Raw genomic sequence first — 23128 nt, forward strand, 5'->3', positions numbered from 1 at the left:
ACCGACCGCTTGAGGTCCTTTATAAAAACGTGTCTTTAAAGAAGCCACAGCTTGTTTTGGTCCCGAGTGACTCATGCCCGTGAAATATAATGCCCGTGTATTCGGAGACTTGAGCAAAATGCTGCTCGTTATTTTACGTATTGGGTACCAGGCAATCGTGGTATCGACAAATCCGGCTCGACTGTTGACGGCCTGCTAGCCATGTGCTGAAGGCGCACGTGCGTGAAGCTCATTAATTGTTTTCAATTGCTCGCCCGAACCCATGCCCCCTGGCTGTGTTTGTTCTGAGTGACATGTGAACCACCCAGACACCGTGAAGCCACGTTTCTTTAACAGAAACGCACCAAATTATGAAATTGCTAGTGGTGACGGATTAGCATTACCTTATACGGTTGTATACATTTTGGCCCCCAGGTGGTGCAGTGTGGAGGGTAGTGAGTGCGTTGCGATCGTGCTGCTGTTTTGCCGCTGTCAAGGAATTGAGCGCTTGATTTGTACGCCATTCCCTCAATCACATTTAAATTTCTCAACCTACAAGTGAATCTATAACACTTTCGCTGATTAAACTGCACAACTTTTGCAGCCTTTTAACTGGATGCAGTTATTTCTGCTCATGTACGTACTTAATTTGACTCGCGCTGTTATCCAGACGCTTAAGGGTTCATGAGAATTCACTTTGCTCAAACATAAGATTGCATAGCCATCGCGATGGTTTTTTCAGATGCTTGATATTTCTTGATATTGGTGCTTTTGTTTGTTATTCTATAACGGCTTTATTTTGCCCGTGGCGTGTTGAGCGCGTCCGAGTCGCGTGCCGAGCTGGGCGAGCGCACCCTTCACTCTCGCGTTGCCGCCGTGTCGGCAGGACTACTTTGACATCGTCAAGACCCCAATGGACCTGTCGACAATAAAGCGGAAACTGGACACGGGGCAGTACCAGGAGCCATGGCAGTACGTGGACGACGTGTGGCTCATGTTCAACAACGCTTGGCTCTACAACCGCAAGACGTCGCGTGTCTACAAGTACTGCTCCAAGCTGGCTGAGGTGTTCGAACAGGAGATCGACCCCGTCATGCAAAGCTTGGGCTATTGCTGTGGACGCAAGGTGAGTGTGATGATTGTGCCCGTACTCTCTTCGCACGGTGCGGAGCTCTTTGCCTACAAATTTGTCCACAACGCCACCTCAAATCGATGACTTTTAGGTGGCGGCGTCAGTGATCGTGGTGCCACATCGTTGATGCCGTGGGTTTGTTTCCCCCGTGCCGTGTCGTTTCAGTACGAGTTCTCCCCGCAAACGCTGTGCTGCTACGGCAAGCAGCTGTGCACGATCCCCCGCGACGCCTCCTACTTCAGCTACCAAAACAGGTGAGCGCGCGCCGCACGGAGTGGTTCCCCCCTCACGTGCCTTGTCCCCCTACCCCGCCCACAAAGCCAGTCGCCGACTAAACGGCACGAGTGTTGCCTGCTAGTTTGCGTCATCGTTGGGAGCTCCCAACAATGTTATGTGCGCACATTTGGTGCCGAACAAAAGCAGCAAGGCTGCTGCCATGTTGACTTTCAACAAAAAAAGTCTGACAAAGCGTCGTGCAGCTTCATTGAGGTGGGCCTATATTTAGCAGTATTGTTTAAATTGAGCGTTGTGATGTACGCAATCGACACAATCAATGTTTAACTGCTACTATTAATAATAGTTGTAAAGAGCTAATTACATCGTGGTCGTAATAGTAACTGTAAAATTAAAAGCAGAACTAACACGTTTTGTTTTTTGCCATTAGTTCAAGACAAGAACCGCCGCGTTCCACGTACTTTGACACTTGCTGAGTTTTTGTTCTTCCACAGAAGTGGGCCAGATGATTGGTTATACAATTAGCACTTGCAAATGGGGCCCAAATGTTCCAGTGTAAAATGGGTGAACTGCAAAAGCTGTGGGATGGTTTTTGAAAAATGGCATTTCTTTTTTTCTCATTCAGTCTTTGCTCTTAAGCCTTTCCTATTTCTGCTGGCAGCTCCCTTGTCTTCACTTCCACTAACCTCTCTCTTGCAGCATGAGACTTTATTTATAACCTATCCTTATCAGTCTGCACCAAACCGGTCTTTAAATCCTACCGCAGATGGAACACTGCCTTGCAGATGTGGGAGAAAGAAAGGGATGGGAAGATATCTCTTCCGCAAGATGTAGAGAGGGTTCCTTGCAAAATTGTGTTTGCACCACCACAAACCTGTCACTTTTATGAGACCTAATTCTGTGGACAAGCCGTTGCAGGTGCAGTGCACGCGTTGTGATGTGCTACTTTTTCCGAGTTCACACAATTAGAAAGTGGAAAGTGAATAAACCCGACTTCTATGCCACTTGATATTTGTGCAGATTAATAAAAAAATAAACCTCATGCTTAGCATGTTCTCTACACAGCAAGGTTTCAAAGGGTCACAGCTATTTTGGTTTGGCATTACCAAATGAGCGCTGCCTGATATAGAAAATGTTAAATATTCTGTGACGTCCTTTGCAGGATAAGGCCATTGCACCACAGTGATAACATTTTACAAAACCTTATAATTGCCAGTGTAAGTTGATTTAGATGTTTTTTTTATCCCATCATGGCCACACAACACAATGGACACATGATGGTGATGCAAACTGCACGAGTTACACAATTGCAGTCCTTGAAATTAAAAAACTTAAACTGTACCGAGCATATCCTAAAAAAAATGATAAAAGGAATAGCTTGGCACTATGGGTTGTATGTGCAAGGGTAAAACAACTCGTCAAATAGAGCAGCGACGTTTCGACCCTTTCAACGTGACTCTCTAGGTGTTCTGTGCAGGATCTCTGATGTAACGTTATCTTCCGTGGATAGACTGCTCATCCTCTGCCTAACCTTGCAAGCTTCTCGTTCGCTTCACTTGCAACGAGGAGACACAGGGGGGGGGGGAATGTGGTCTTGCTGTTACAGATGTAACCTCTGTGGTTCTTTGTCACCTGCCTGCTTTTTCCAGTCCATGCATTCATCCTTCCGACTGATTTCCCTTTTCTGTCCATGCCCTTGCCACCCCAGCCACCACTTCTTCTAACCTGTTCCACTGGCTGCTCGGGAAACCTTTTAATTTCTCACATTTCTAAAATTGTTTTTTTCTCCTACAAAGGCCAAACAAGCGTATTTGCAGTTAATCCATTCAGTTGCGCACAGATAATCTCCAATCTCTACTCAATTCTACGGTGACACTACACTTCAAATTGGTAGTCGTTGCTTGTAATTTCTTGTATACAAAGGCCATTGGTGATATTCTAAAATGATGTGAAGTGTTGTGATGGACATGCCTTTGTGGTTTATCTGGGAATCCTATTGGTTCAACTAGGGCTGCTCAAGCCCGAATCTTCCCCCAAGCAAGCAAGCACGTGCATTTTGAGAATTGTATCAGCCACAGAACAGGCTCCTCAACCTTTGTATGCAACACTCTGTTGCATCTATTTTTTCAATCAGTCTACACTTCGGATGAACAATTGCTCAGCGAGATAAGAGGCATTAGCACTCGCATCCAGGAGTATTTTTTGACACGAAATGAACGTTGGAAAGACTTGGTTTGCTTTTTATAAATGGCTGCTGGCTTGAGGGTTAAACCGTACCCCCCCCCCCCGCCCCCCCAAACTTGCTGTCCTGTGCCCCTCTTGTTCAAGCTTCCCCCATGCTTGCTGCATTTTGTATTTTTACCATTTCCTGCTTCGCTTTGCAATCTCGTACTAAGAATCCGCTTCACTGCTGATTATGGTAGCGAATTCTTTAACGTGTAAACTATTAAAGAAGTAAAGTCCTGCTTGTATTGGTAAACAAATTATAACCATAATTTACATGGCAAGAGTAAATTGAGAAAATTATCACAGTAAATCAAAAGCCACGATGGCGTTAATGATATTCGTTATCTTGATTGCTTAGTCAAGGAATCGATGGAAAGTGGCGGTTGATTACGGGTGGAATTCATTGTAATGTGACTTGATCGACGTGTTAATTTTGAAATCAGTTGCTAATCTAATGCTTTGCTTTGGCTCTCTGCTCTGTGTTTGTCTTTGTGTTGCGTCTCCCCTTTGTGCGTACCATTTGTTTTTTCCCGACCTCACAACCCACTACCCTTGTATTTTACACGCCCCTTATTCCTCCTCCCCACCAAAAAAAAAACCGCACGCATTGCCCCCTTCACGACCCCCCTAAAATGATTCCCCCCCCCCTTGCCCTCCTCCCACTTGCAACCTCATCAACCAATCGCTCCCTGCCCCCCCACCCTCCCCCGTCGGTTTGTGCCGGTCGTCGTCGCCGCCCGCCACCCCTCCCCTGCTTGGCTTCGTTGCTGCCGCGTTGGCTGTGTTCTGTTGGGGCGGACAGTTCACCCAAATATGGCCTTATTGCTGACAGGTATCACTACTGTGAAAAGTGCTTCAATGAGATCCAAGGGGATACCGTATCCCTTGGGGATGATCCCTCTCAGCCGCAAACGTAAGTTGTCAGACTGGTGTGTGCATGTGTTGGGTTGGGGGGGGGGTGTGCCTTAGCTTTGGACTATTGGGGAGTGCGGGGGGGGGGGAGTTTTTGCCAGGATGAGGCGTTTACAGGTAGTCCTCTACTTACGATGTAGATGCGTTACGACGACCCCATTGTAAGTCGAAAATATCGTAAGTCGAAGATGGCCTAGCCTGCCCAGGAGTCTTAAAGAATGGTGATAATTTCGCAAAACAGAGCAATTTACAGTGCCGTGCTATATAAACTATATACTGTATGTATTTATTAATTACAATACTGTATTGCACAGTAAATTTTAAAGTAAAAAAAAACAAGGTAAATCCTTAGCCTACCTATATGAACTGCAATTTAATATAAAGTTTTTTCAGGAAACAATCCTATCTGCTATAAAAACTTTTAAAATGCATTGAACGTATCGTATCGTGGTAACCCTAAAATGAAATCGCTAAAGTTACGTATCATACATGCATTGAACGTATCGTAACGTATCATATTGTCCTGTACTCACGAAGATTCTGTCCGTCGTCTGCACACTTGAACGATGTTAGGTTGTTGATGGCAATTTTGTCGTATCGCTATCGCCATCGTAAGATCGAAATATCGTAAGTCGGAGCATCGTAACTCGGGGACTACCTGTATTTTTGTGTCTGTTTAATCCACACTTGTACGGGTTCGTTGGGTGGGCATGGTTGGTAGTAAAGGCCCTCGATGGGATATGGAACCAGTGTCTTTGAGGTGTTGATTAAGTCAACTTGATCAACATCAGACTTTGCTCCGTTATGGTCTATTGGCTGACAAGCTTATGGGGAAGTCTATGTTACGGCAAAAAGCCTGGGCTTATATACACATGCATCTGGCAGCAGGGAATTCGAAGTGCTCTTCTGAGTGCATAGCACAAGATGTTTAGAATATTTGATAAGTTTGTGTGGTAGTGTCAAGACTGCAATTACCATGTTCAAATGTTCTGTTGGCATATATTAATTGCAGAAAGGGGGGGGGGACCCCTTTGCAAAAAAAAAGTGGTTTGCAGCTTTAAAGGAGTTACCGGAGCATTACAAATGCATTAAATAAAATAAATTCCGTCTCATTGTAAACAGATTGTACAGCTTAATGGAGCCACGCCATAGACGAGCAGTTCAATCCCAGCCTTGTGAATTGCCTGTAATTTTGGCCTACTTCCCAATGGCCAGCAGCACCTTAAATTAAAAGTCCAGTGCTCTTGTGTGTGCACCATGGCAACAGGAACACCACTGACCACTGACCAATTGCACACACTGACATGTGTGAACATGGGGACCCTTTGCATCCACACATTTGCATGTTTTTTTAAGTTCGACAAGGCACACGGCAAATGCCATTGATAACCAGGTCTGTTTTTAGGCAATCGTTGCTCGAAATTCTTGTGGACGGTTGCTGCGCCATTTTCTTTTGCCAAATATATGCAGCTGCCTAAATCTGGCCATGGGGTCGCTGCTCCCCCTAGTGGGCACCTGGGGTGGAAACTTCCAATAAGATCGGACAGGTGTCAGGAATTACACGAGGCTGTGTGCTTTTTAGACCAATCATTGTTTTTCAGGCTTATTTTTTTGCACACGTTGTTTTCAATGACCCTGACAGAATTATCGCTGTATTTATTTCACGAAGTTACCACAGTTGGTCACAAATGCATAGCTGTTGACAATTACCGACGTTTGCGCCGTAACATTTCTCTAGTGTATTAAATCAGGACCCTGGAGATCAAAATGCAATCCCACCAGTAACTTGGCCATGGGAAGTCAATAGGAGTCGTGTTTAAATACACATTTTTTACATTTATACAGATGATGAAAGAGATTTGTATGCTTCATGTGTATGCACTAAATATAATACGTAAAACTGTTTACATTAATGTCAGGATTTACAATATTGCAAATAAGAGAAGTTAATGGTGAATCTGAATATATTTCGTTATTTTAGATTTTTTTTTACTACCCTTTGAGTGTTCTACCACCTCGTTGTAAATGGTGGCTGTGTGGGGGGGGACCTGCCTGGCCTTATAGCCGGCATAGCCCATGATGTTCCTGTGTGTGTAACCCTGCTGCACTGTTTCTTACAGGACCATTAACAAGGACCAGTTTGAGAAGAAGAAAAATGACACTCTTGATCCTGAGCCGTGAGTACACGCCCTGCCCACTTCCGGCACTAGTCACCATCCACCATGCCTTGCACTTTCTTTGTAATTGCTGCACATCCACCACCGGACCTGCCTGTCCCTGTATAACCTTGTTTGCCGCTTGCTTGCTGTTGCAGGTTTGTCGAGTGTAAGGAGTGTGGACGAAAGCTGCACCAAATCTGTGCGCTCCACAATGAGACCATTTGGCCAGCCGGGTGAGTGTGATGCCTTGGGCTTCTTTTAAAATAAAACCGTCTCGCCCCCCCCCCCCTCCATGAAGCTGAACATTTCTCATTTGTGATTACATTAAAATGTGGTTTGTGTGTGCAATATTTACGCTCAATTTGTGCGGTAACCTCTTATTGAAATACCCTCCTGTTATGCCCACAGCTTTGTTTGTGACACTTGTTTAAAGAAAACGGGAAGGACGAGGAAAGAAAACAAGTTTTGTTCTAAAAGTAAGTGGAGTGCGATGACCACAACAGTGTGATCCTGCGATTCATCTCTTCTCCCCAAAGACAGTGCTGCTTCTGATATGTGTTCCAACGGCGAATGAGCAGAGCCTGTTGAGCTTCATGTGCCACACAGCTCGCCATATAATATATAGAGTTGGAAGGACCATGTTGATAGGGCCACTGATATTCGTTGAAATATTACAAGTGTAAATTCTGTAGCATAAAACTTTGTTGTGCATCAGCGGTGTTGTAACACGGCTTTGATTCACACACCCTGCCTCTTGTTCACTCAGTAAACACGTTAATCCGTTTTGAGTATGGCATACGTCACAAGTAATGGTTTTTAATTCCTCTAATTGGTATGCTTTTGATTTTAATCCGGATTCTTTTCGAATGTCCGCAATAACCCCGGGTGTCTGGATAATCTGCTGGTGAGCGAATTTGCCACCGAGATAGCCGTATGTGTCGTGGTTTTGCAGCTCCAACCCCACCATACCTGCTAACATTGCAGTGCATGATATATACCATTGGCTTATGAGATGAAGTCGAGTTACGGCGGCTGCTATAACTGTTCCTCCACCTGACAGGCCTGAATGCGGGGTTGCCGACGTCCAAACTGGGCACTCACCTTGAGAATCGCGTCAACAACTTCCTGCGACGGCAGAACTGCCCGGAGGCGGGCGAGGTGACCGTGCGCGTGGTGCATGTCTCCGACAAAACGGTGGAGGTGAAACCTGGGATGAAAGCCAGGTGAGTTCTCGGGCAGCAGCAGCAGCAGCAGTGTGGTCGCCCTGTGGTGCCCGTTCGGGTTTGCTCTATGCATTTTAGCTCGGCCGTCGGAAGCAAGTATGTATTATAACACAACTGGCATTCTCGTGATAAACTTGATGGCACCGCACCATACATTAGCTGATTAATATAAGGCGAGGTGTATGGAAAGCTCCAAATTAAGTTTGAGGTGTATGTATACGGTGACCAATCTGGAAAATAGTCGTGTAAATCTCTTGGAAACTGGTCGACACATTTTGGGTGTGGTGTGATGAGCATTGCCTATATGGTATTTGATGGCACTACAATGTAATGCATTTGTTCTTCACAAGAATGCTTAAACCTGTAATTCATATTTTGAAAGGCTTAATATGTTGTATCCAATGTGTTGGCACTTTACCATTATGTAGAAGCCTGATTGCCTCTAAGCTGATCGTGTGTGTGTGTGTGTTTTGCCCTCTGCACTTGCGCTAGGTTTGTGGACAACGGGGAGATGGCGGACTCGTTCCCCTACCGAGCTAAAGCACTTTTTGCCTTCGAGGAGATTGACGGCGTCGACGTTTGTTTCTTTGGGATGCACGTCCAGGAGTACGGCTCCGACTGTCCACCACCCAATCAGAGGTAAGGCCACGTGCTGTCAATTAAGCTTAATAAATCTCCTTAACCCCCACCGACTATACTAGACTTTGGCCTTGTGCAGTAGGTGATTGATGACAAACCAGTAATGTTGGACCAAGTGTATCAGAAGAGCTTTGAGAAGTTTGTGTATTGAGATTGGTGGGGGGACATGTAGAGGCTTGGAAATAAAATATCGTTTTAACGGAGTATCGATAAACCAGATCGCCCAGTAATTATAGCTGTTATAATTTGGGCCAGCTCTATAATCTACGTGATACCTTGCGCATCGTACTAGCCCACGCCACTTCCTTGCGCATCGTATTCGCCATAATCAGAGCTCACTTGACTATCCCCATCCGTTGAGCCAGGCATAACACGTGCATGTCTGGTCCTCCTTTTGCTAGGCGGGTGTACATATCGTACCTGGACAGTGTGCACTTCTTCCGACCGCGACACCTACGCACGGCCGTCTACCACGAGATCCTCATTGGCTACCTGGAGTACGTCAAGAAAATCGGGTGAGTGTGGGGGCAGAGGAGAAAACATCCTCTCGTCTAGAAGTCGAATTGGGTGAGTGTGGGGGCAGAGGAGAAAACATCCTCTCGTCTAGAAGTCGAATTGGGTGAGTGTGGGGGCAGAGGAGAAAACATCTTCTCGTCTAGAAGTCGAATTGGGTGAGTGTGGGGGCAGAGGAGAAAACACCCTCTCGTCTAGAAGTCGAATTGGGTGAGTGTGGGGGCAAAGGAGAAAACATCCTCTCGTCTAGAAGTCGAATTGGGTGAGTGTGGGGGCAGAGGAGAAAACATCCTCTCGTCTAGAAGTCGAATTGGGTGAGTGTGGGGGCAGAGGAGAAAACATCCTCTCGTCCAGAAGTCGAATTGGGTGAGTGTGGGGGCAGAGGAGAAAACATCCTCTCATCTAGAAGTCGAATTGGGTGAGTGTGGGGGCAGAGGAGAAAACATCCTCTCGTCTAGAAGTCGAATTGGGTGAGTGTGGGGGCAAAGGAGAAAACATCCTCTCGTCTAGAAGTCGAATTGGGTGAGTGTGGGGGCAGAGGAGAAAACATCCTCTCGTCCAGAAGTCGAATGCATCCGTGAGCTCCTTTTGGTTTTGTCAAATCCGTTGGGAGATTGTGGGGAATTTTGAGTCTTGCGTTACCCTTCGGCAAATGCTATTCGGTAAGTATTCGACACCTGTCAACCGGCAAGATGTTTTGTTAATTTAGGCGATCCAATTTGGCGGTTTTACATGCCGCAAGCCCGTTATAATGCTAATTGCAGCCTAGAGATGTTGATTACAATGTAGTAACACTTGTATAACTTGTGATTCTGCAAGCAGAAAAGCTGAATGTTCTATCTGGTTCCGATGGGCACACCCTTGACTCAGATCGTGTGTGTGTGTGTGGATGTTGTCCACAGCTATACCCAGGGTCATATCTGGGCGTGCCCACCCAGTGAGGGCGACGACTACATCTTCCACTGCCACCCGCCAGACCAGAGGATACCCAAGCCTAAGCGCCTGCAAGAATGGTACAAGAAGATGCTGGACAAGGCAGTGGCTGAGAGAATCGTCCATGACTACAAGGTAACGCAGCGACGCACGAACAACAAAGCGTGCCCATCAAGCTCATCGTCATGCGAGCATGTAACCTCTGACATAGTGGTTATACCTTTAAGCACCAATTGAATGTGCGTCAGTCCTCGGCGCCTGAATTGCGCGAGCCGCGTTGAATACATTTTTTTCAATCTTGCTGTATTGATTTTAACCCGGTACGTTGGCGATGTCACGGTGCAGGACATCCTGAAGCAGGCCACAGATGACCGGCTGACGAGCGCCAAAGAGCTGCCCTACTTTGAGGGAGACTTCTGGCCCAACGTGCTGGAGGAGAGCATCAAGGAGCTGGAGCAAGAGGAGGAGGAGCGCAAGCGGGAGGAGACGAGTGCATCGTGCGAGAGCACCGAGGTGAGGGCCGTATGGTACGATGGGCAGGGACCGCTCGCTTGGTGGCGGTCGTTGGGCCGCTGCCGATGTTTGAAGGTCCCACACAACGCCTCTGCTTGAGGTACCCAGCTTGTACGTCTGCGCCCGCGCTCTTGCGTTCTGAGAGCGTCACGCACTTTTTTCGTTTGCGCTGATTGTGCAGGGGAAAAAGGGAGATAGCAAAAACGCCAAGAAGAAGAACAACAAGAAGACAAGCAAGAGCAAGAGTAGCAGCAGCCGCACCAGCAAGAAAAAGCCAGGCATGCCCAGCGTGTCCAACGACCTCTCTCAAAAGCTGTACGCCACCATGGAGAAACACAAGGAGGTAAGTCTGTGGCTGGGTGGGTAAGAGTGGCTGGGGTGTGTGTTGGTGGCTATGGGGTTGGGCTGCGTAAGATGGGTATGGGGTTGACTTAAAGCTTTCGTGACTGCAGGAATTCATAGTCTTTGGGTCTTTCGTTAAAGTCGCGTAGATATTTTTCTATCTAGGTGACTTTACCGAAAGACCCAAAGAGTATGGGTATGGGTGCTGTATTAATACGCTTTATACATTCAAATAGATGTTATTGTCAGACCTCTCTCTGGGTATGGTTGGCTGGGTGGGTATGCGTGCCTGGGTTGATAAGGGGTGGTTTAGGTGGGTTCTACATTGAAATCCCAAACCCCTGCCAGATACGCGTTTGTTTAATGTTCAATCTGTATTGTAGTCGTGATGGAATTACAATTGGGATGTAATCGGTGAAAATTGCTGTGAACGTTTTAAATGAATTAATCGACAAGCCCTTCCCACTTGGAGGCTTCCACTCCAATCTCCACTACCCTCATGACCTGCATCAACTTGCCTTGTTCTGTCCTCCCTTCCAGGTGTTCTTCGTCATCCGGCTACATCCCCCGGCGGCGGCGAACTCTGTGCCGCCAATCCAGGACCCAGATCCGCTGGTGACGTGCGACCTCATGGACGGGCGCGACGCCTTCCTGACGATGGCGCGAGACAAGCACTACGAGTTCTCGTCGCTCCGCCGCGCCAAGTGGTCCACCATGTGCATGCTGGTGGAGTTGCACAACCAGGGGCAGGACCGCTTCGTGTACACCTGCAACGAGTGCAAGCACCACGTGGAGACGCGCTACCACTGCACCGTGTGCGAGGTGCGTAGACCAAGCGAGGAGGAGGGGGCGACGGTCTCTCGTCCGCCATCGCGCGAGACTTTTTGTCGATATCATTTTGTGTTGGACTCTGATCGGCCTCTCGGTTTTTGGTGCATGTGTGTTGGTATTTACTTCCCCTGTTCGGCGCTAACCTTGTTACTTGTAGCAGTAAAACAAAAGGATAGTTGCTGGTAGAAAATGTAGCGTCCGTTGATGCCGCATTGATTAGTGTGTGTGTGTGTGTTCAATTCTCGAGAAATATATACTACTCTTGTACAGAAATATGAGTTATGTCACGTGACAAAAGTGGTTTAAAATAAAAGTACTAATGGAGGCGTTCTTAAAGAAAGTGCAAATTAAAGCTCACAAGTGGCTTTTCGGGCTAGTTGGTCAATTCGTTTTTCTCTCCTTGCCGTATGCCTGCAGGACTACGACCTGTGCGTGGCCTGCTACAAGACCAAAGGCCACGAGCACAAGATGGAGAAGTGGGGCCTGGGCCTGGACGACGACAGCAACAACCAGCCCATGCAGAACCCGCAGGAGTCGCGCCGCCTCAGCATCCAGCGCTGCATCCAGTCGCTGGTGCACGCGTGCCAGTGCCTCAACGCCAACTGCTCGCTGCCGTCCTGCCTCAAGATGAAGCGCGTCGTGCAGCACACGCGCGTCTGCAAGCGCAAGACCAACGGCGGCTGCCCCATCTGCAAGCAGCTGATCGCGCTGTGCTGCTTTCACGCCAAGCACTGTCAAGAGAACAAGTGTCCCGTGCCCTTCTGCCTCAACATCAAGCACAAGCTGCGGCAGCAGCAGCTGCAGCACCGCCTGCAACAGGCGCAGATGCTGCGGCGGCGCATGGCCGCGATGACCCAGGTGACGCAGCAGCAGCCGCCTCCGCCGCCGAGAGTCACGCCGCCGCACGCGGGCCTGCCCTCGCCGACGGGCAACAGCGGGAGCTCGGTGCCGACCACGCCGACGGGGCCGCAGGCCGTGCCGCAGACGCCCCCAGGCCCCGCCGTCGGGCAATCGCCGCAATCCGCCCTCGTGCCGCAGGGCCTTTCGCAGCCGCCAAACAACGTGACGCTGGCCAACAACGGCATGGCGCGCCAAGCGGGAGCCCCCGGGATGTCGGGCGGAAAGCCGACGGGGCAGCCAGGGCCCGGACAGGCACCGCCAGCTGCCGCCGTGGAGATGGCGCGGCAGATCGAGATGGCGGCGCATAACCAGCGGCACATAGCCTCGCAACAACAGCAGCAGCAGCAGCAGCAGCCGCAGCAGCCCCAACCGCAGCAGTCGCCGTCCATGTTCTCGCGGCCATCCAACATTAACGGCAGCATGGGAATGGGCAACTCGCCGATGATGATGGCCGGCCAGCAGATGACGTCGATGAACCATTTGGGTTTAAATATGACGGCTCCGCGCGGGCCACAGCAGCTGCCGCAGGGCATAGGGGCCATGGGCATGCATCATTGGCAGCAGCCCGGCATGCCGACCCAGCAGATGCAGCCGGGCATGCAGCGGGCAACGGGCTTGCAGATGGGCATGTCGCAGCAGCAGATGAACATGGTGGCAGCGCAGGGTGGTAGCGTAGGCCCCAGTATGCAGGTCCCCACGCAGGGTGTGCAGCGGGGCCAGATCCCGCCGTCAGCGCTGCAGGACCTGCTGCGCACGTTGCGTTCGCCCAGCTCCCCGCAGCAGCAGCAGCAGGTGCTCAACATCCTCAAGAGCAACCCGCAGCTGATGGCGGCCTTCATCAAGCAACGAGCGTCCCGCTACCAGGCCGGCCAGCCTGTCATGCAGCCGGGCATGCCGCCACAGCAAGGCATGCAGCAGGGCATGCAGCAGGGCATGCAGCAGGGCATGCAGCAAGGCATGCAGCAGGGCTTGCAGCAGGGCATGCAGCAGGGCATGCAGCAGGGCTTGCAGCAGGGTTTGCAGCAGGGGTTGCAGCAGGGGTTGCAGCAGGGCATGCAGCAGGGGATGCAGCCGGGCATGCAGCCGGGCATGCAGCAGGGCATGCAGCAGGGTATGCAGCAGGGCATGCAGCAGGCGATGCAGCCGGGAATGCAGCAGGCGATGCAGCAGGGGATGCAGCCTCAGTCAGGGATGCAGCAGGGGTTGCAAAACGCAATGGCGATGCGTCCTGGCGGCCCTCAGCCCGGCATGGGTATGAACCCGCAGGCGCAAAGCATGGGCATGAGCCCTGGTGTGAGCATGGGGCCGGGCGTGGTGGGGCAGCAGCAATCGTATCAGCTTATGCGGAGAGCACAGTACCAGCAGCAGGCCATGGGCGCTCATGGGCAGTTCCAGGCACCGCAGCCCACGAGCTACCAGCAAACCATGCAGCAGGCAACGCCGCAGCAGCAGCAGCAGCGCATGCAGCAGCATCTGGGCATGCAGGCGACACAGATGGGGCAGCAGGGAATGATGAGCGGGATGACGCAGGGTGGCATGGGCCCTGAGGGTGGCCCCACGGCCATCACCCAGGCGCAGCAGCGACTGATGCTACAGGTTCAGATGAAGCAGCAGCAGTTGGTGGCGGCGGCCGCAGCAGCGAGTGGCGGCGGCCAGTCGACGCCCATGAGCCCACAGCAGCAGCACATGCTGGCGGGGCAGCAAGCGGCGCATATGGCCGGCCAGCAGATCCCAACGTCACTCAGCAACCAAGTGCGCTCGCCGCAGCCTGTGCCGTCGCCGCGGCCCCAGTCGCAGCCTCCGCACTCGAGCCCGTCGCCGCGGATACAGCCGTCGCCACACCACGTCTCTCCGCAGACGAGTTCCCCGCACCCAGGCATGGCAGGCGGCCCGCCGCAGCCGTCGGGAATGGAGCAGCAGGGACACTTCACTGCGCCGGATCAGAGCGCCATGCTGCCACAGCTGCCAGGGCCTGGCATGGGACAACACCACCTGGGGCCTGGGGACATGGGCCTCGGGGCCGATGGGTCGGACATGGGGGGCAATGGTCCGACAGCGCCTGACGAGCTGGAAAAGTTTGTGGAGACGTTGTAGTGTTGCGTGTGGAGATGGACACACCCTTCGGACTTGACTTAAATTTTTTTTTCTTTTGTTTTTGTACAGTTAAACTTGGGAATATTTACGTAGGAAACTTTAGTAATGAGGATGTAATTCTTGTGGGAAGCTAATGCTAATATATTCCATGCTGGCCGGAATGAGCCGGTCGCAGTGGATCGTTTTGTTTTGCTAAGGACACTGATTTTTCAACAACGAACTTTTAATATGCATATTTTATATTTTTTCCTCCGTCTTTCTTGCATTCATGTTGTATCGTGTCCAAATTCATTTGTGGCAAATGCAACATGTCAATGTACACAAAAAAATGTCATTCTTTCTAAGATGAAGATATAGCCGGAAGAATTTAAACTTTTTCTATAAGTGTCTGTGGAGACGTTTCAAGTATTAATTTGTATAGTTAGGAATTATAGATATATCGCGCACATTTATTTGCCGATGCCTCTGTCTTTTGGATGTAGAAATGATTCCGCCTCCTGGTTTCTTCCTAGCCCTAGTTTTTTCTCTCACGACGCCTGTAGAAGCTGCTTCTTACCCGTGCCCTCTCGGATGCTTCTGGAGTGTAAAGATCTTGTAAAAGAAAGAAAACAATGTAAATCATGCAGGCCCTTGGAATACGATTGGTATAAATATATGATGGAACGTAAATGAAGGCACTGTAAAAAAACTGCATATTTCCTTCCTTTATGCTTAAAAGAAATAAATGTGTGCACCTTTAAAATGGTGATGTGACCTTGATATCGCGTTAATGCTGTAAATGGTTTGGGGGAGTGTTATTGTTTTTTATTATTTTGTTATTTTTTTGTTGCCGATGAATTTACGTTTGTACAAGAACCAAAGCCCTTGTGCATTGATGCCGACTTCCACCCATTGCTGAGGCGCGGAAAGTGGCTTGCTTGGTAGGGGGGCATGTACATATAAACTGTGTTACAGGACTGTCTGCCAGCCAATGACGGCCCCTTGTGTCCCTCTGCAGTAATGTGCTAAATAAATGAGATTGTGGTACAACTACTCGCAGCGTTAGTGTCGACATGTTCTCTCTCAAGTCCGCCCAGGTGCCGTGAACACAAACCTGGACGCACGCCCGTGACCCGGCCAAGTGTTGAAAAATTCCCAAAGTTTTTACTCTGGGTGGAAGGACTGCTGTTTCGTTAAATAAAACACAATGTAAATCGTGAATCCTTACATACTTGGCACCAAATGATCATTGGTTTCAAACTATGGCAAGTGAAATTGACATGCTTCTTGGATTAACGTTGGCGTTGTGATTTGCGATGTAGTGATCTATTTACGCTGTTTTCATGTTAGGTGCAGCTTTGGATTGTGATATGGTAATTTTATAACACTATCAACGGATTTTTTTTCTTATCAGGAATGTAGTTTATGATATTTCATTGGCATATATTTTTTTGTAATTTGAGTTCTGACAAGTTTTTAATAAGGTCACACTCATCAGATTTTGTTAGAACATTGATAAACCAATAAATTGGTGCTTGCACTTTATTTGGCCGTACTTGACTCCGAGTACAAATATTGGCAATCATTGCTGAGCGGAGAATAATTTAATTGCGGTAGAAACACTTTATCCCATGGTTCTGGGTTGAGCACATCTTCCAGTGTGGAGTGAGAACCCCCAATGTTTATTGGTCACTTGTTGAAAATTATGCAGTCATTTGGAAAAGGTCATCCCACTTTTTATTCTTCATGTCAATAATAGGAGGTACCGCCAACTTGTTGATTCATGAATTAAATGTCATGTTCCCTTGCCATGACCAACTCTGCACCGTTTCTACATACAAGGTGCTTGCTGCTTACTGAGATGGGGACAAATCCAAATACTGTAATATTTCTTCCAACGATTTAAAACACTGAAACAGAAATCCTCGTTGAACCGCCCTGCTTGGAATGTGTCGTTTTCCAAAGGGGAGGAGCACAACTTTAGGTCTCGGCGATACGTAACCACACTGCTGTGGTTTTTCTGCTGAATAAACATGATGGCAAAAAAAGCAATAGATTGACTTCTCGTGCATGAGCTCCCAGGAAAGTGTCTCAGCAATGTGTCCTGTAAATTGCGAGCCTCTCACAGGAAACGGTGATATGTTTACGTACAAACGATTTTCTGAATGCATACTATGCGTTGATCATAACTCTTGAGGACACTGGCAAGCAAATGGTTGTTAAGTTCATTTCGGCAGCAGCATATTTGTTATTTAAATCTCGGTAAAGTCAATTGAAATGCGTGCGTCTGCTGTAGGGGAGTTACGTACGTGGTGATTGTAAAAAAAAAACTTTTGCCGAGCTACAAGGAAACATTGTGTTGAGTGATATTTTTTCTGCTGCTTTTTTAGGCCTTGTCAAAGCATATTTAGAATTTGTATGTTTATAGAGTTTAAGGTCCCAAGAGCTGAGTGAATGGCTCAATGAAAGAAAATAAATTTAACACTCTTCAGTAATATAAAGACGCTAATACAAACGGTTAATATGATTTGGTCACCCGTTTTGCCACCTGCAATGTGATAATCCATTTTTCCAGTTGTAAGACGAGCGTAAATTTGACATCTCCAGTATTACATTGCTTCAGTGGTTAGACATCTTGTTTAAACTTAAAGTAACAACCAGACTTAAATTCTGGAAATAAAATTGTGTGTGTGCCATCTAAACACATTGAGGGCCTACTCACAATGAATACTGCCCGCTGGCCAAAATGTTAAGTCTTTTTACCTCGGTGAAAAATTGCCGTTTGTTCAATTGGCGCATGCTCCATGTATAGACAATTTGTGTTTCTCCATAATTTCCGCCTTCAACGTTTCCTTGTACGTAAGCGCTCTTGATAAAAGGGATTTACCAACCTTCTCCAAGTGACGCCGTGTGACTGTTTCATGAGGACCTCTTCACCTTGGCCCACGGATCGTGGTGGTGATCGAGTTCATTCTACATTCCTGTGCCAGATCGTGAATGTCAAAAAAGAAATGTGCCGTCAACCGTGACTTGCAGACATCAATGACTCAAATGAAGTCTCCATTACACTCCCAACGTGTTTTTGACAATGTTTTCAAGCATATAATTTTTACACGACACGGGTTACATACGAGGTGTTCCGTGGGACTGCATCGAGGATTGCCTGCCCTTCCCTATAAACTTATTTTCGTCTGCAGCACAGTACGCAAGATTTAAGTGCAGTTCTGCTCCAGAACATGTGCTTTCCCCTGTGCTTTCCCCTCCCCCCCCTCACAACAAAAATCCGTGTCTCGCATGCCACTGCCCCGCACATTAATTTCACCGATCTGGCGCACGTCGATATTCGTGAATGAGCTTCAGGCGTAAAGACCTAATCGCTGCAAATAGCTATCGGAATGGGGGTGGTTTTTTACGTGTGTGTAGAGACCGTGGTTGTGGAAAGTGTGGCCCATTTTATGGTGGAATTGTCAATCGTGTCGCGTCTGTCGTTCGATGTTCTGACGCGGTTCAATATCCCTCCTTGCCCCCCCATTGTTTGCGGAGTAAATTGAAACCGCGAGCTGACACACCCGCAGACACGTACAACAACAGCAGCAGCATGTGCTCGTGTTTCTGATTGGGCGGCCACCACGTGGATGGACGCGTGGCCCTCTGCAGCTGTTATCGGAGGCCGTCGTGTGTTCTCGGCAACCTGGGCAAGACTTCCCATCCCCCGTCGTCGTAATCGACGACCGGTCCAAAGATTATAATTGCATTTCATGTGCACGTCGCTAATGGGAATGTTGGTCCAACGAAGCTGATCAGAAGAAAGAAAAAGAGAGAGCGCGAGATGGTTCGGCGATCAGGATCACAATGCCCGAATCAAGGTGACTCCGGCTATGGCCACGTGCTCGGGCACAGACTCGCAAGGAAGTCCAAGTCAGATTGTAAATCAATTCTAGATTTGAAGCTTTCGTGACTGCAAGGATTCATATTATTAGGTTTTTTCGGTAAAGTCACGTAGGTAAAATATTAAAATTATTAAAAGTAAAATAAAATAAAAAATCACGACGTTTCGGAGGCAACACAAGCCTCCGTCTACAGGTGGAACCGTCACAGCCACGACAGCTGTATCAAGTAAATGAGAGATTGCAAGATTGTAAATCGTTCCTTTTGATTTGCCTATCGAGCCGTGACGAATATTGTCGGGATTCGGGTTGTTTCAAAGGGGCCGTCCATAAATGACGTTACGCACCTGGGGGGGGAGGGGGGTCAGACATTTGTGACGATGTGTGACGAGGGGGGGGGGGTGCGAAATGTGACGTCACATAAAATGCGCAACTTTAAATAAATATTAACACCACGTTCTACTTAATTAAATAGACTTTTTAATGAATGTTTTATCCGACATCAGACTGCAGCGCCACATTAAATACGCACTACAATGACAATAGTTTAAAGCATTTTTGGGCGGGGGGGGCAGAGCTTTGTGACGTCATATTTGAGGGGGGGGGGGTCTGACTTTGACGCTGTGTGACGAAGGGGGGGAGGGGTCAAAAATCGTCCAAAATCGCGTGACGTCATTTATGGACGCCCCCAAAGGCCATGTGGAATATTAAATTAAGAGGCTCTTAAAGGTGCTTGAAGGAGGATAAGTTTGGAGATTATCGTGATTGGCTGGCCATAAATGGTTATGGGAGGATTTAGCCCAGCGGGGTTCACGTGACTTTAATTTTTTTTTATCGAAATGAGAGTTCGGATTCCTTTCATGCTGCGTGTTCTATTTTCTGAAGCGTCTGAACAACATGTTTCATGATCAACATCCGCACGAGCGGTTTCAATTAAAAACAGATATGGATCAGGCGAGGGGGAAAACCAGCAATGTGAAATGAATCGCATTAACGAAATACATCCAACTAGAAACAAACACATTCCAGCGGAGGGAGCTGGTAGGAACGTTGGGTTGCTCTGTCCATGGCCAGGGTCAACGGCGGCGTGGTGTATTCCACAAATATGCCCGACTGTGAGGGCGGGCACTAGCCGGCGTGAGTAGGTTTTATAAGGGCACCACGGGGTGACCAGCCCCTCCCCACACAGCCCCACCCAGCCCCACCCTCCCCACCCAGCCCCTCCTCACCCGCCCCACCCAGCCCCACCCCTCCCACCCCCCACTCAGCTCCACCCTGCCCCACCCAGCCCCTCCCCACCCAGCCCCTCCCCTCCCCCACCCAGCCCCACCCTCCCCACCCAGCCCCTCCACACCCCTCCCATTTTTGGATGCACGACCGACGGACACAATAATCCCCTGTGGCGTGGTGGAACCAGGAGGTTCCTACCAGTAAAACGCATTCGCTAGGCTGTTCTCATTGCAGTGGATGACGTGGGTGTTTTTGTTTTAAAGTTTAGGTAACACAAGTGGTTATTATATATTCCAGCGCTACGTTCGTAACGCCAAGTGGCCCTCGCGCAAAACTTTTCCCGTGTTAGCACATTTAGTCACAACCGCGTGTGCTTTAAAATCAAACAAAAATACGAAGAGTTACATTAATTAAGCCTTTAAAACAGTCTGCCTCATCAGCTAACATTAATTAAGCCTTTAAAACAGTCTGCCTTATCAGCTTTACTCTGGTTTTTTTATTCCTCCTGATGACGATCGCTTGAGTTGTGATCGAAACGTAGTTTCTGGCAAATGAGGTTCCAATGGTGTAAATGCTTTCACCCCGAGCTCTCATACTCTGATGGTGCATTGTCTTTGAGTTGTGCGCCTTTTGGCGTCATCTGGTCCAACCCATGTGAGACTAGGCTCTCAGTAAATCTGTCTCGGGTGTGGACCAATCAACTTCAAGGACAGTGCATTCATTATCAGAGTTATGTTTTTTGTTTGCATTATGACTGCAGGTATTGTGGTCTATGCAAACATGACTCCTTGTAAAAAAGGTGTCAGTTTTGTTGCCAGATAGAAGGGTAAAAAAACAATTATGAAACGTAGTTTGTTTTGTTATTTTCTTTCAACTTATCTACGTGACTTTACCGAAAGACCCAAAAAAATCCCCCCCCACCCCCCATTCTACTAATTATAAACATTATAGCGAGGGGTCACACAGAGAGGGGTCGCACAGAGTGGGGGGAGAGGGGGTGGGGGGGTGACTACGCTTCTGGAATCTTCGACCCCCGCCCCTTGGCGGGGGGAGGGGCGGGGGCGGAAGGGGGGGGTTGCAGAGCGGGTAGGAGGCAAAGTGGGGGGGGGGGGGCGATGCCCACGACGCGATTGGTCGGCGCCGCGTCACGATGCCTGCACGGCGCGTCGTGATTGGTTCGAGCGTGGGCGGTGACGTACGAGGCCGCGCCCCGCCCCCCCCCCCGCCTCACAACGTTGGGGGATTCTCTCTTCAGGCAGCGGCGCTGGTGCTTGTTGTCTAGGCCGCAGCTACCAAGTGCGAATTATCGCAACGATTACAATTTGCCGTACACGAATAACGAGTAATAATTATAACGCCGCCGCTGCCCCAGTGCCCGATCGATTAGCTGTGTACGTGTAGCGAGAGATGGAGCCCGAGAAGTTGTCGCAGTTGAAGGCGTTCGTGCTACTGTGCTCGCAGAACCCGGGCGTGCTGCACAAGCCCGAGCTGCACTTCTTCAAGCAGTGGCTGGAGAGGTACGCGCCGCTCCACACGCGACCACGCAGAGCTCCACGCGGCCACGCAGAGCTCCACACGCGGTCACTCAGAGCTCCACACGACCACGCAGAGCTCCACACTGTCACGCAGAGCTCCACACGACCACGCAGAGCTCCACACTGTCACGCAGAGCTCCACGCGGCCACGCAGAGCTCCACACTGTCACGCAGAGCTCCACACGCGGCCACGCAGAGCTTCACGCGGCCACGCAGAGCTCCACACGCGGAGCTCCACGCGGAGCTCCATACGGCCACGCGGAGCTCCACACGCGGCCACGCAGAGCTCCACACGCGGCCACGCAGAGCTCCACACGACCACGCAGAGCTCCACACACGGCCACGCAGAGCTCCACGCGGAGCTCCACACGGCCACGCGGAGCTCCACACGGCCAGGCAGAGCTCCACACGGCCACGCACAGCTCCACGCGGAGCTCCACACGACCACGCAGAGCTCCACGCGGAGCTCCACACGGCCATGCGGAGCTCCACACGGCCAGGCGGAGCTCCACACGGCCACGCAGAGCTCCACGCGGAGCTCCACACGGCCACGCAGAGCTCCACACGCGGCCACGCAGAGCTCCACACGCGGCCACGCAGAGCTCCACACGCGGCCACGCAGAGCTCCACACGCGGCCACGCAGAGCTCCACACGCGGCCACGCAGAGCTCCACACGCGGCCACGGAGAGCTCCACACACGGCAACGCAGAGCTCCGCATGGCCACACACAGCTCCACACACGGCTCCACACACGGCTCCACACACGGCTCCACACACGGCTCCACACACGGCTCCACACACGGCTCCACACACGGCTCCACACACGGCTCCACACACGGCTCCACACACGGCTCCACACACGGCTCCACACACGGCTCCACACACGGCTCCACACACGGCTCCACACACGGCTCCACACACGGCTCCACACACGGCTCCACACACGGCTCCACACACGGCTCCACACACGGCTCCACACACGGCTCCACACACGGCTCCACACACGGCTCCACACACGGCTCCACACACGGCTCCACACACGGCTCCACACACGGCTCCACACACGGCTCCACACACGGCTCCACACACGGCTCCACACACGGCTCCACACACGGCTCCACACACGGCTCCACACACGGCTCCACACACGGCTCCACACACGGCTCCACACACGGCTCCACACACGGCTCCACACACGGCTCCACACACGGCTCCACACACGGCTCCACACACGGCTCCACACACGGCTCCACACACGGCTCCACACACGGCTCCACACACGGCTCCACACACGGCTCCACACACGGCTCCACACACGGCTCCACACACGGCTCCACACACGGCTCCACACACGGCTCCACACACGGCTCCACACACGGCTCCACACACGGCGCCACACACGGCGCCACACACGGCGCCACACACGGCGCCACACACACGGCCACACACATGACCACACATAGCACTACAGAGCTCCACACAGCTCCAAAAAGCAAAGGGGGTAGCTCATTATGGCTTGTCACCCTCAAAGCTCCCCACAGCTCCGCACGGACACAGCTTTTCACTCTCCAAACATACAAAGACCGCTCCACACAGCCTCTCAACCTCCACACACACATTGAACAATATGGTCATTCATATTGCAGTGGAAAATGGGCATTAGTGGCATGGTGGTGCATATGGTGGCTCAGTAGGGGGTACGGCTGGTGGTGCATCTACCGGTCATCTCAGTCGGCCAACCCATGGCACCTGCTGGGTCTGTCCCGAGATCTGTCAGCGAGCATTCGACACTCCACGTGGCAGCCTCAAAGTGCACCGCGCCTGGCACAGGCGCCGTGGTGACCGTGGCGAATGGCGGGCATTGGT

General features: G+C 50.2%; 2 protein-coding genes across 7 annotated transcripts in view; both read left to right on the forward strand.

The window, feature by feature from the left end:
• Window positions 1–15662, forward strand: part of LOC144940725 (CREB-binding protein-like) — a 47623-nt gene extending 31961 nt beyond the window's left edge. For 3 of the 5 annotated variants that reach the window (XM_078867089.1, XM_078867088.1, XM_078867092.1), the window contains 15 exons: window positions 866–1105; window positions 1277–1365; window positions 4404–4484; window positions 5057–5110; window positions 6604–6660; window positions 6798–6875; window positions 7051–7118; window positions 7703–7865; window positions 8358–8504; window positions 8906–9019; window positions 9920–10085; window positions 10296–10463; window positions 10645–10806; window positions 11346–11627; window positions 12054–15662. In XM_078867089.1, the coding sequence (XP_078723215.1) occupies window positions 866–1105; window positions 1277–1365; window positions 4404–4484; window positions 5057–5110; window positions 6604–6660; window positions 6798–6875; window positions 7051–7118; window positions 7703–7865; window positions 8358–8504; window positions 8906–9019; window positions 9920–10085; window positions 10296–10463; window positions 10645–10806; window positions 11346–11627; window positions 12054–14630 (4446 nt within the window). In that variant the 3' untranslated portion in view covers window positions 14631–15662. The remainder of the gene's footprint in view (window positions 1–865; window positions 1106–1276; window positions 1366–4403; window positions 4485–5056; window positions 5111–6603; window positions 6661–6797; window positions 6876–7050; window positions 7119–7702; window positions 7866–8357; window positions 8505–8905; window positions 9020–9919; window positions 10086–10295; window positions 10464–10644; window positions 10807–11345; window positions 11628–12053) is intronic. The other 2 variants (XM_078867090.1, XM_078867091.1) reach the window with 2 other exon arrangements.
• A 5284-nt stretch (window positions 15663–20946) lies between these two features.
• ST13 (ST13 Hsp70 interacting protein) overlaps window positions 20947–23128 on the forward strand; it is a 31707-nt gene continuing 29525 nt past the window's right edge. For both annotated transcript variants that reach the window (XM_078867093.1, XM_078867094.1), the window contains exon 1: window positions 20947–21243. In XM_078867093.1, the coding sequence (XP_078723219.1) occupies window positions 21134–21243 (110 nt within the window). In that variant the 5' untranslated portion in view covers window positions 20947–21133. The remainder of the gene's footprint in view (window positions 21244–23128) is intronic.

Source organism: Lampetra fluviatilis, chromosome 23 (genome assembly GCF_964198595.1).
Source record: "Lampetra fluviatilis chromosome 23, kcLamFluv1.1, whole genome shotgun sequence".
Classification (NCBI taxonomy): Eukaryota; Metazoa; Chordata; class Hyperoartia; order Petromyzontiformes; family Petromyzontidae; genus Lampetra; species Lampetra fluviatilis.